Source organism: Nicotiana sylvestris, chromosome 8 (assembly GCF_000393655.2).
Source record: "Nicotiana sylvestris chromosome 8, ASM39365v2, whole genome shotgun sequence".
Taxonomy (NCBI): domain Eukaryota; kingdom Viridiplantae; phylum Streptophyta; class Magnoliopsida; order Solanales; family Solanaceae; genus Nicotiana; species Nicotiana sylvestris.
In genome coordinates, this window is record NC_091064.1 from 6,921,162 (window position 1) to 6,933,575 (window position 12,414).

General features: G+C 34.8%; 1 protein-coding gene across 3 annotated transcripts; it reads right to left on the reverse strand.

The window, feature by feature from the left end:
* Nucleotides 1-901: 901 nt before the first annotated feature.
* On the reverse strand, nucleotides 902-8,148 carry LOC104217335 (heterogeneous nuclear ribonucleoprotein 1-like). Of its 3 annotated transcripts, none has more exons than XM_009767556.2 (5): nucleotides 8,049-8,148; nucleotides 7,649-7,775; nucleotides 6,518-6,743; nucleotides 4,213-5,407; nucleotides 902-1,495 (listed from the first exon to the last, which is right to left on the reverse strand). In XM_009767556.2, the coding sequence occupies exons 3-5, from the start codon at nucleotides 6,740-6,742 to the stop codon at nucleotides 1,482-1,484; spliced, it is 1,434 nt and encodes a 477-aa protein (XP_009765858.1). In that variant the 5' UTR covers nucleotide 6,743; nucleotides 7,649-7,775; nucleotides 8,049-8,148; the 3' UTR covers nucleotides 902-1,481. The 3 variants fall into 3 exon arrangements, with proteins under 3 accessions (XP_009765858.1, XP_009765857.1, XP_009765859.1); XM_009767555.2 differs by having other exon boundaries at nucleotides 7,896-8,085; XM_009767557.2 differs by lacking the exons at nucleotides 7,649-7,775; nucleotides 8,049-8,148 and adding an exon at nucleotides 7,341-7,428.
* Between the last annotated feature and the right edge of the window lie 4,266 nt (nucleotides 8,149-12,414).

Genomic DNA, 12,414 nt, shown 5'->3' on the forward strand with positions numbered 1-12,414 from the left:
AATCAGCTATCCGTACATTTCGCCCCTCCACTCTCGATGAACTCTAATTAATACTCTCTCGTTGTTCATATTATAAGTCCTTTAGAGTTCCTGTATATCCCATAAGAAAAATATTTAATAGCGAATCATAATTTGTCTAAGTTATATGTTATCTCTCCCTTCAATGTCTCATATTATTAATATATTAACTAAAGTAATAAATCAAGAACAATAACTATGACTCAATCACAATAAGTCGTGATAATTTGAACTCAGTATTTGTCTTATAAAATTCATTAAATATGTATAAATTATTAATTTAGAACTCAGTAACTTTTAACAATTAGAATCCTGAATCCATAAGCTTGAAATCATAGCTCCGCCTCTGCATAGCGGGAGTTTAGTATATCGGGCTGCCCCTCTTGGATATTTTAAATTGTTAATTATTGTGGCTTATAGTACTATTTACGTAGTTTCCAAATATATAAATTTTGTTTCAAAAAATTTAAAAATTCTATGTCCGACTTCATGGTCAAAACTAAGAAGTTCGACACTCAAAATCCGAGCTCCGCCGCATAAATTGGGACATAGGGAATAGTTGATAAAACAATGTGTTAAGTTCGAACTTTTAGCCAAAATTATCCCTTATGTTAAGGGATACGCTTAATTTTGTCCTCTAAATATAACCCTAAGCACTATTTGTCCTCTAAATTTGTAAATATAACCCTAAGCTCAAGGTTATATTTAAAGGATAAAGTTAAACTTACCCCCAAAGATAAAGGATAATATTGACTAAAAACTCTGTTAAGTTCAACCAAATTGCTTGGCAAAAGCACAGAAACCTACAAATAAAAGAACCATACCAGTCAAAACAGACTTCAAATAGAAGGGGAAAATCAATCTAATATGCAACATAGTTCCATACACAAACATAAAGTTTCAACTATATTGTTTACAAAATGTGCAGTGTCAAATGAATCAAAATATTCAGTACTTATTGATAGGGATACTAGGTTAGTATCCCCAAATGTTTCACACTAGTAAATCAAACATGATCTCACATACAATCTGAAAGAAATGCAAATCCCAGAAAGAAAAAAGAAGGGAATTATAAAACAAACGCCGGCAACTTTGCCAGTTCATTACAGTAAACAAAAAGTTACACAGAGAAAAAAGAATATAAAAAATGACAACTCTAACTCTCAACATAGTACCAGAGGTACTGGTCTTGTCGTGGGTGCACAAACACATCGACTACAATAGATGGTATAATGTATAGCTCGCCATCTGATATACATCTCGATCAAGTGCTGAAAATGGATCCTATATTGCTTTTAGTATATTGAAACTTCAAACTGTCACAAGCGCCTTGCTAGCTCTATAGATAAGTTTTCTTGTATCCGAAATATATATTATGAGGGATACTATAAACATTGACGTCCACTTGTTTCTCTTAAGTCTGTTCTCCTATCTATCTTCAGATATCCAAATAACGAGATCTCCTATGCTGCGATTCCTGAAAACGGTAGAAAAAGAAAAGATGAGCTGTTTCAATTTCTCAAATATTTTGTCAAAATAATAATAATAATAATAATAATAACAATATACGCGCACGTATGCATTTCTTTCAGGCATTCAACCGCAAATTTAACAGAAATGGAGGCAACCCAGCATCATATATCTTCAATGAAATTTCATTGAAGACCGTTGAAGACATAATGCTCAATCTAACAGCTTAAGCTTTTAGATGAGATGATCACACACTTCAACATGGTAGCAAACCAGGCAAAGGTCCTAGGTTCGAGTGTCACCGCCGCCACCACCTCACCCACCAACAACAAACCCAGTGTTATCCCATAAATGGGTCTGGGGAGAGTAGTGTGTACGCAGACCTTACCCCTACCTTATAAAGATAGGGAGGCTGTTTCCGATAGACCCTCGGCTCAAGGAACAGTAGAGATAAGATAAAGCAGCCAATCTCACCGCCACCCAATATCAAAAAAAATTCCACGTGCTTGGCTCATCAGCAATAATCAAGCCCGCACATGAGGGGGCATGTTGAACAGTTGAAGACATAATTAAGTAAATAAAAATGTGCTCTCTCTAACAGCTTAAGCTTTTAGATGAGATGGTAACACACTTCAACAAAGACATCCTTTTATTTGTATACTTGAACAATGTATCTATGAGATAAAACTGGTTTGTCTCGACATTTTCCATTTAAGGCTGCTTTTGCTGTCAGCTATTAATTGTGACTCCAATATCAAGCAATGGAGTCTGGCAAGGGGAGGAAGGACATAGTCCATCTCGCCCCGACTTCTTTTCCTAATTACATGAGTATCTCATATTAAATCTCATGCTTGTTTGTGTTATTCTATTTGTAATCAAAACAATTGTGCTACCAAATAATAAATTACAAAAATAAATATGAAGTATTTAGCATTTTTTTTTAACCATAGTGTCCGGCCAACTTGCGCGCACCTCGACTAATTCCACGGTATACCTGCTACCTCCCATCGGACTAGATAACTCTGTCCACCAAGATTTAGAAATATGGGGAGAAATCACCAAAGTGTTTTTTTTTCCTCACGCTGGAATTTGAACCTGAGACCTTATGGTTCTCAATCCACTCCATCGACCACTAGGCCACACCCGCATGAAGTATTTAGCATTTAGACACTAGATAACTTTCCTTTGTTATACCATACATTATTTGTGTGAGTGTGCCTTGGATCGGTTATGCAGGGGATCAGGGAGATTGACGAGGATGTCACACACCGTATAGGGGTGGGGTGGATGAAGTGGAGGTTAGCGTCGGGAGTCTTGTGTGACAAGAAAGTGTCACCGTTACTAAAAGGTAAGTTTTATAGAGCAGTGGTTAGGCCTGCCATGTTATATGGAACTGAATGTTGGCCGGTAAAGAACTCACACATCCAGAAGATGAAAGTAGCAGAGATGAGGATGTTGAGGTGGATGTGCGGGCATACAAGGATGGATAAGATTAGGAATGAAGATATTCGAGAGAAGGTGGGTGTGGCCCCCATGGAGGACAAGATGCGGGAAGTAAGACTCAGATGGTTCGGGCACATTCAGAGGAGGAGCACTGATGCACCGGTGAGGAGGTGTGAGCGACTGGCTGTAGTGGGCACGCGGAGAGGTAGAGGAAGACCTAAGAAGTATTGGGGAGATGTGATCAGACAGGACATGGCGCGACTTAGGATTACTGAGGACATGGCCCTTGATAGGGAATTATGGAGGTCGAGCATTAAGGTTGTAGGTTAGGGGAGAGTGAATATTTCTACAACACAATAGAGGGAGACTATCCAGTTAGGAGTTAGACTAGGAATGTCATTGGTCGTCTATTGATGCAGGGCTTTCCCTTCTAGTTGTACTATACCAGCCATCTATTTCGTATTTCGTATTTTGTATCCTGTATTTCATATTTCATATCTCTTATATATTGTTGTTGTTATTTTTATTACGCATTTTTATGGCACTAATATATCATCTCCTATTGCTTTTTTGAGCCGAGGGTCTCCTGGAAACAGCCTCTCTACCCTTCGGGGTAGGGGTAAGGTCTGCGTACATATTACCCTCCCCAGACCCCACTTGTGGGATTATACTGGGTCGTTGTTGTTGTTGTTGTTGTTGTTGGCACACACTCGCACCTGTGTGCGTGTGCGTGTACGTGTGGCCTGCCTGCAATTCACAAATATAGTCAGGGTGAAAAGTAAATCACGCCCTCATCCATGTCCTGGTGTATACACACACACAACATTCAGGGTTGGTGAATGGTGAAGATGACCTTTTCCACTCTAGATGAGCGGGTCTAGGCAGTTCTCCCAGTTTTTTCACAACCCATCACCATAGCAACAATGTTCTGCTATCTTATCTTATCTTGGTCATGCAAATATTCTGGTTGCCTAGACTACGTGTATGTAACTAGAATAATTCTTTTCTTTTCTTTTTAAACAATAAACAGATTAAAAGTTGAACATTATAACCTTAGTAACTTTCAGCGTCACTTCTGCTTTTAACCAGTTACACACACACATATTTGAGGGCAAACTGCAGTTACATATCTGTATAACCAATATCTGGAAATATAACAAGACATGTCTAAAATTCCAAAGCAACATACTCCAAAAGATAGGCTGATGATCAAACTCAGAAATGATGGAATAAATTATTAAAATTTAATACCAAGAGAGGCGATTCGAAGTATAATATTACCTCTATTCGATTGTCTATTTGCAATACTGTAATTTCCAATATAATCCTCAGAATCTTTAGCAGAAACATCTGCTGGATTTCCAAGACCATATTCAAATGAACCAGAACCATCTGCATGAGAAGACACAGCTTGCCAAGCTCGATCACCGTACACTGAACCGCCGCGGAATTGATCTCCGTAAGACCCCTCATAAGCGCCAGTTGGTGCTGTAAACGATGAAGTAGTAGCAGCACCTGCTGCATTATTTCTTCCAAGTCCGCCCGACCCCAGGCCGTAATTATTTTCCCCACTCCTGAAATTCCCACCACCGTATCCGGAAGAATTACCACCCGGAGCAGAAATGAGAGAAGCGCCCCAGTTACCACTGTTATTCCCAAAGACAGCGTAATTACCACTTGCGGAGCCCACATATGAACCCGGGCCACCAGAATTTGCTGAAGAGTTAAGGCCAATATTTCCCCATAAATTCCTCGTTGGGGAGCTTAGAAAAGACTCCCCTCTATTGCTGCTTGTGCTATATCCAATAGGAGTAGTGTATCTGCTTGAATTTCCAGTGAAATACGGGTTTAATATTCGCCCATACCCAAGATTATTGCTAAAGTTGGAAGCTCCTGCAAAGGTGGGGCTCAAAGAGGGATCCAAATTGACACCCATTCCATAACCAGGAGAAGCGAACTGAGAGAAACCAGTACGACCACCGGCAACAGGACTATACCTGCCATCCATTCTGACCCCGTATCCTCCGACTGAAGTTAGATTATACCCGTGAGTAGCATAGTTGTTGAGGAAGTTGTTGGCTCTATTGAGTCCATAGTTGAATCCCATGGGGAGAGGGCTGCGGCTGGGGCCCGGAGATAGCTCCTTTGGAACAGCGCGCTTTACTTCCACCATTTTACCATTTAGTTCATGAAAATTCTTGTACAATGTCCTATCAACTGCATCCTCTGAATCATAAGTTATAAATCCAAACCCTCTTGGCCTCTGAGTATTATGGTCATACATCACTACGACGTCTGTAATTGTACCAAACTGATCAAAATATGTCTTAAAATCACTCTCCGTGACCGTAGATGCTAAGCCTCCTACAAATATCTTTTTTGTGCGTCCAGGACCTGGAGATCCTTGAATGCTGCTATTGTTTCTATTTATTATTATTTGTTGATCATCCCTAGGAACAGCCTTCTTTGCCTCAACCTGAAAATTGAAAGCAATTTCTCATTTGCAGATATTGAGATGATTCTCCATTTGATAAAGAGCTCTCTAGTTTAGTCTTTGAAGTCAGGGGCGGATAGAGCTTTTAGGTTCCGCGTTTATCTAAACCCAGTACTTTCGACGCATTGCATAAATTTATATGTAAAAATTTATTAAAACTGCAATAAATAGTAGATGTGAACCGATAACTTTAAACATATAATGAGTTCAATGCTGAGAACCTTAAAAATTGAACCCATAGAGCTTAACTCCTGGATCCATCTTAGTTTGAAGAGTAAATAAGTTTTATGTGAACAAGAGAGGTCTCTATCAATTAGCTGCCACAAAAGTACAATCAATTGTTCAGCATGAAACAACCTCGCATTACAGCTTCCCGCGCCAGTTGACAACTAAGTAAACACTGATTATTAAACTTGTAGAGTTATGTATACCACCCTAATCACTCAAATGAAATACTACAAATTGACAACTATTACGCCTCGATCTCAAACTAGTAGGACTCGATTTATGAATCCTCTATATCCATTTCACTCCAATATCTAAGATAAACAACAACAACAACAAAGATGACAACAATAATAAAGACTACTATACCTCAATTCCAAACAAGTAGGTGTCTGCTATATGAATCCTCACTGACTACATTTTTCCATTTAAATTCGTCTAGAAGATTTATAGCCTGTTTGGCCAAACTTTTTTTTGACCAAAAGTGCTCTTTTTTTTGCCAAAAGCAGTTTTGGCCAAAAATTGAGGTGTTTTGGCCAAGCTTTTGGAAGGAAAAAAAGTGTTTTTGAGGAGAAGCAGAAACAGTTTGGGAGAAACAGAAAAAAGTAGCTTCTCTCCAAAAGCACTTTTTTGAGAAGCACTTTTGAGAAAAATACACTTAGAATCAGTTTTTTAAAGCTTGGCCAAACACTAATTGCTGCTCAGAAGTGTTTTTCAAACTAATTAGCCAAACACAAACTGCTTCTCACCAAAAGTACTTTTGAGAAAAGCAGTTTTGAAAAAAATCACTTCTCAAAATAAGCTGATTTTTGCGGCTTGGCCTAATGGGCTATTAGAAAGAACTAGAGATGACAAAAGAAGAATTACCGTTCGCCCGTCGATCATGTGCTTCTCCTTAACCACTCTTTCAGCAACAGCAGGATCAGAAAAGACTACAAAACCAAAACCACGAGCACGGCCAGTATTACGATCTCTCATGATCACAGCTTCCACCACTTCTCCATATGACCCGAAATATTCTTTAAGACGATCCTCATCCGTATCCCAAGAAATCCCACCTATAAATAGCTTACCGAGATCTGACTCCATCATTCTGCAATCATAAGTTCAACCGCCAACATAAATTTAAGTTTCACCCGCATATAAAAATCAAATCTTGCACAACATAATGCAAACATTAATACTACTAGACTATCATTATTAATTTATATTAGCAAAATTATTGCAGCTACACAACAAATCAGTTTTATTTTCTGCCATCATAAGTTCAATCGCCAACAAAAAATTAATTTACACCCACATAAAAAAATCAAATCTTGCACAAGATAATGCAACAATTAATCACAACTGGATACAAGAGAATCACTACAACTTTGTATTAGCAAAATTGCCAGCATCTGAATCAAAGTAATACAGACACATGATTATCAACTTGGTATAAAATATATTCGAAATTCAGTAGACCCCACATCAAAAATCAAATCTTGCACAACATAATGCAAGAATTAATCAAAACTGGATACTCGAGCATCACTACAACTTTGTATTAGTAAAATTGCCTGCATTTGAATCAAATTAGTACAGACATATGATTATCAACTTGGTATAAAAATACAACAACAACAACAACAAAGACCCAGTAAATTCCAACAAGTGGGGTCTGAGGAGGGTGGTTTGTACGCAATCTTACCCCTACCCTGGAGAGGCAGAGAGGCGGCTTCCGATAGACCCTCGGCCGAAAATAATCCAAAATTCAGAAGACCCCACATAAAAAAATCAAGTCTTGCACAACATAATGCAATAACTAATCAAAACTGGATTCTAAAGAATCACTACAACTTTTATACAACCAAAATTGCCTGCATCTGAATTGAACTAACGCAAACCAGGTGATTACAACAAAATATTGAAAATTCAGAAGATCCCACATAAAAAACAAACATGAAAAGATCCAAATGTGAATTTTTAAAAAAGGAATTAACAAATTAAAAAACAGACCTTATGTAGCAAATCAGGCAGACTACAAGGTGGGAATACTGATCAGAGACAGCAAAGTGAGAAAGTGTTGAATTCAATCCAAAAACATGGATCCTCTTACCATCAATCAAATAACAATCCAATGTGTCTGAAAAAAAATTCAAAATTTAAATAGATCAGAAGCTGGAAAAAAAAAACCAAAAAAAGAAAAGAAAAGCGTATGTATGAAGCAAAAGGAAGTTAAGAGGTCAATTTGTAAAAGACTGACCATTTTCAAGACACAAATCAAAATTGGGAAATGGGTTAGAAACAATAAACAGAGATCTAACAAAGAGGTCTATATAGTTAATTAATTATTAATTATATTAATAATAATATAGGAATAAGGTGAAAACAGAGGATGTGAGTGCTCATCCTCTACCTCTCTCTCTCCCCCCAAATGTCCCTCTCTTCTCTTTGGTTATTCCACTTTTTTTATTAAATTATAAATATTGAAAGGGAATGAAAATTTCTTGAATACTCCTCCCTTTTCAATTAATGTGATACTCCATAATTTATCTTCTCAAAATTTAAATGAATATGTCATAACATTAATGTAACTAGTTTTACAGCTTGTTTGGATGGTTGTTACTTATTTTATTGTGTCGTATTGTTATTTTAAATGTGATGTTTGTTTTGGGTTGTTACTTCAGTTTTTTTGTATCGTATCATTAAATTCGTTATTACGAAACAACGGAATGTGCCATTTTATGTAACAACTGATTTGGTGTGGTTGCTTCTCTCGTCTCATCCTTTATTGTTATTAAATAATTTTATTTTATTATTTACCCTACCTTTTTATATAATAAATTTACCCCGTATCATAATTTTTCTTTATAATATTACAAGTTTACTCTTCTTATTGCCGGTGCAAGATATCATGAAACAACAACAAACGATACAATCTATCCAAACATTGTATTCATCAAACGATACAGTACCATACAATACAATACATTGTAAAACGAATATTATTAAACTATATGATAGAGTTATAAAATAAAATCATTAAATAATTTCCCAAGCTCTTGAAAATAATATATATTGATGCTATTAGTCAACTTAATAAAGAAAAAATTTATATCACACAAAAGTATTCTAATGCTTTATCATAAATTTGATATATGAGTTGTGCAATTAGGTTAGTAGCTCAGACAAAATGGAATAATACGTTGACTTGTACTCTAATATCATGCAACAATACTATATTTTTGATGGCCTTAAAAATAAATTTTATTTGTTCGAGTATCTAATATAAAATTCTATATTATTTGGTTTAGTTATCTTACGGAGCATTTAATTGGATGATTACTGTTTTTTTATTTCTAGAAAGAAATAAAATTATTGTCAAAAAAATTTAAGGTAGAAAATAACTGCTTCTATTATTATTATTATTATTTTTATATATATGTTTTTTAATCCAACGTGAAGAAATTAATTAAATGAATATTTCTAGTAATAATAGAATAATAATTAATAAACTATTTTGCCTAGTGTGAACTTTATTTTTAAAGGATAAAAAAGACGAACGATATTTCACTAAGGGTATTTGTGCTTTTAATGTAATATAGAAGATAGATATAGATTATAAGACTTTTAAAATACGAAATATATATTTTTAACTACTCTCAAAAATAATAATCGATAAAGTTATATATTTTTTGAATATATGTGTGTGTTATACACATATATATACATATTTTATATACTTTTTGGCTAGCAAATAAAATTACTTCCGGTCAACCGACCAAGTTTGTATTATACCTTTTTAAAAATTTGTAATATTAAATATGCTCTCTATACCACTTTATGTGATACAATTGAGTCAAAAGGAGTTTTTTTTAATCGTGATTTTTATATTTGTTTAATATTTTAAATTGTTAATATCTGTGACTTATAATACCTTTAATGTAGTTTTTAAATATGTAATATTTATTTTAAAATAATTGAACATTTTAAGTTCAAATCACTCCGAAAATTAGATATTTTGACTTAATATTCAGAACTATATCACATAAAATAGGATTAAGGATTCAGAATTATATCACATAAAATAGGATTAAGGAGTAGATGTTTTCAAATATATAAATTTATCAGTTTTTTCTTAAATAAACTAATAAGAAAATAATGTCAGTGGAAACACAAGAAGTAAATAAGATGCAAAAAAAGAAAAGAAGTTTAAAAAATGGAAGAAAATAGATAGGAGAGTAGAAGATGAAGGGAGTGAGAGGCGGAGACAGGATTTTAAATTTTTGGATTCGGAATTCTAACTGTTTTAAACTAATAATTCTAAATTAATATATAATTTATATATTTACATAAAATAATTTTTTTAATACAAACAAAGAGTGCGAACCAAAACTATTGAGTTAGACCGAACCCGCTCTCGACACTCTTTGCTCCGCCCCAGCGTCCGTGAATGAGTACGTGCGTATATGTTTGTCTGTACATTTGGGTGTGGCAAATCGTTTGGTAAAAAAAATACTGGTGGGAGCGCCTATGTTATTACATAAGATATGACCAAACTTTTCTATATTACTGTTTATCACCTCAAGAATGATATATATTTATATATTTTTGATTTCCCACCCGGTGTTTGGTACTTATATTGAAGTCCGATTATATCCGGATTTGCATCGCGTAAGGCCTCATTCGAGGGGAAGCGCTCCCTACCAAGATTTTTTCATACCCAGGGCTTGAACTTGAAACCTCTGATCAAGAGAAGAGCAGTTACGTCCACTGCACCACATCCTTTGGTGGTACCCCGGGAATGATATGTTCCAAGTACAAAGATATATCAAAGTATTATAAATTTTATAGTTACAAGTATTTTCAAGAAAATTTTAGAAAAAGCATAGTCAAATAAAGAACAATTCGACTCCCTCAAAGACTAATTCAAAATGTTAAGTCAACGGTTAAGAAATAGTTTATTGCAATTACCACTTGTTTGTGATAATGCATCCAGATTTAGTATAAATACATGTTTAAATAAAAATTCACCAACGTATATAAAGTTTGAGTCGAAAATAATACACTAATTATGCTTTGCATCTGTTGCTTTCTGTATAAATATCCCGATATATTAGTATCATTCATTTTTGGACAAATAAAGTAAACAATAAAGCACACACAAAAATGGAAAACAGAGGAAAAATCACTACTAGAGTGCTTTAGGATATATACAGTTTGAGTCGAGCCCTGTGAATGAAATTTTTTTTAATAGGAAGCGCTTCATGTTTATTAGGCTTTACACAACATGAATCCGGATTAGTCGGGACCAATACGAGTACCACACCTTATACCTAATACTCTAGCTCCGCTCTAGTAAGTCCGAGCAATTTCTGTAATTTTATTCGCATTCTCAAGGAGGTTTTTTTTTTTGGGTGGGTGAGTGGGGGGGGGGGGGGGTGGAGGGAGGGTTTTACATTTTAACTTTGCACCTTTACTATTTGTATATTATAATGTTCACAGCCTCTAACTTGAACTTATCTTCACATACCTCCTTTACTAATTATATATTATAATGTTCCACGAAATTTAATAATATCTTTGGGAAAAATAGCGAATCTTTCCTACCAAGGAAAAAAGACAAACAAACTTGTTTATATGTTTTGCTTAAAAGAAGGTGAAAAAAAGTTTATGTAAAGATTTTTGCATGATTTGTTACCAATAAACAAGGTATTACATGCGCCCACATTTAGTAAAGTGGGAGAATAATTTTTCATCGTTTCCACTCGGTATTCGATATTTGTATTTACGTCTAACTAAATTTGGATTGACATCAGAAAATTTCACATTGAAGATTAAAGCGTTTTCTAACAAAAGTGACTTCATATTTATGACATGAACTTGACCCCTAATTAACAAAAAAAAAATGAAAAATAATTCAATCATCTCCTTTTTGTAGACTCCACTGACCGATGGCTGCTGCTTCGTTCTTCTTCCACATTTTGCTACTTATACAAGTAAAATAGTATCAAAAATTAAACAATAATAACAAAGACAATGCTACAATACTATTACTCCTAATAGCAAAATAATAAGAACAGTATATAATATAACAATAATAATAAGTAGATATTATTATTCATTTCAGTAATTGAGTGCCTTGCTTTCTCAATGCCATATGGACCACCTAAATGATCATTAACTGAAAAAAGAAAGCCTTGGACGGGTCTAGAATTTTATTAAGGGATATAAAAAAATATAGAAGTAAATACACAAAACAATCAAAGGAATTCTACGCATAATAACATATACATCTTTAAAAAAAAATTCTACCTAGCTACACATTGTGATTTTCCTTTGCCCCTCCTCTTTTTCCTTCTTGAGTCGAGGATCTACCGGAAATAGCCTCTATGCCTTTTTAAAGGCAAGCGTAAGATCTGTATATACTCTACCCTCCCTAGACCTCACTAATGAGATTACACTGAATTTAGTAATATTATATATAGTGTGATTTTTCGATTTAAAGAGTGTTAATTGACAATCCTTGAAAAAAGGTGGTTCCGCTACTAATTTCGTGGGATACCTATAATTTTCTAGGGGACAATACTTAGCATTTGCAGGTACTATTTTAGAGTTGGATCAAAACGACCAAAAAAAGGCATATGTCTATCGCCTAAACCCTATTTTGGGGACATGCAGGCCCAGAAAACATTGCTAAATTTTGAATTTGCACAACGTGGGAATGATTGAAGAAGATGCAAAAATAAACTTGATAAGTTCTTTTAAATTTATTGTAACGT

Coding starts and splice junctions, on each gene's coding strand:
- LOC104217335 (XM_009767556.2), bottom strand. CDS start 6,742: ATGATGGAGTCAGATCTCGGTAAGCTATTTATAGGTGGGATTTCTTGG. Junction 5,408..6,517: donor ACATGATCGACGGGCGAACG/GTAATTCTTCTT, acceptor TTCAATTTTCAG/GTTGAGGCAAAGAAGGCTGT.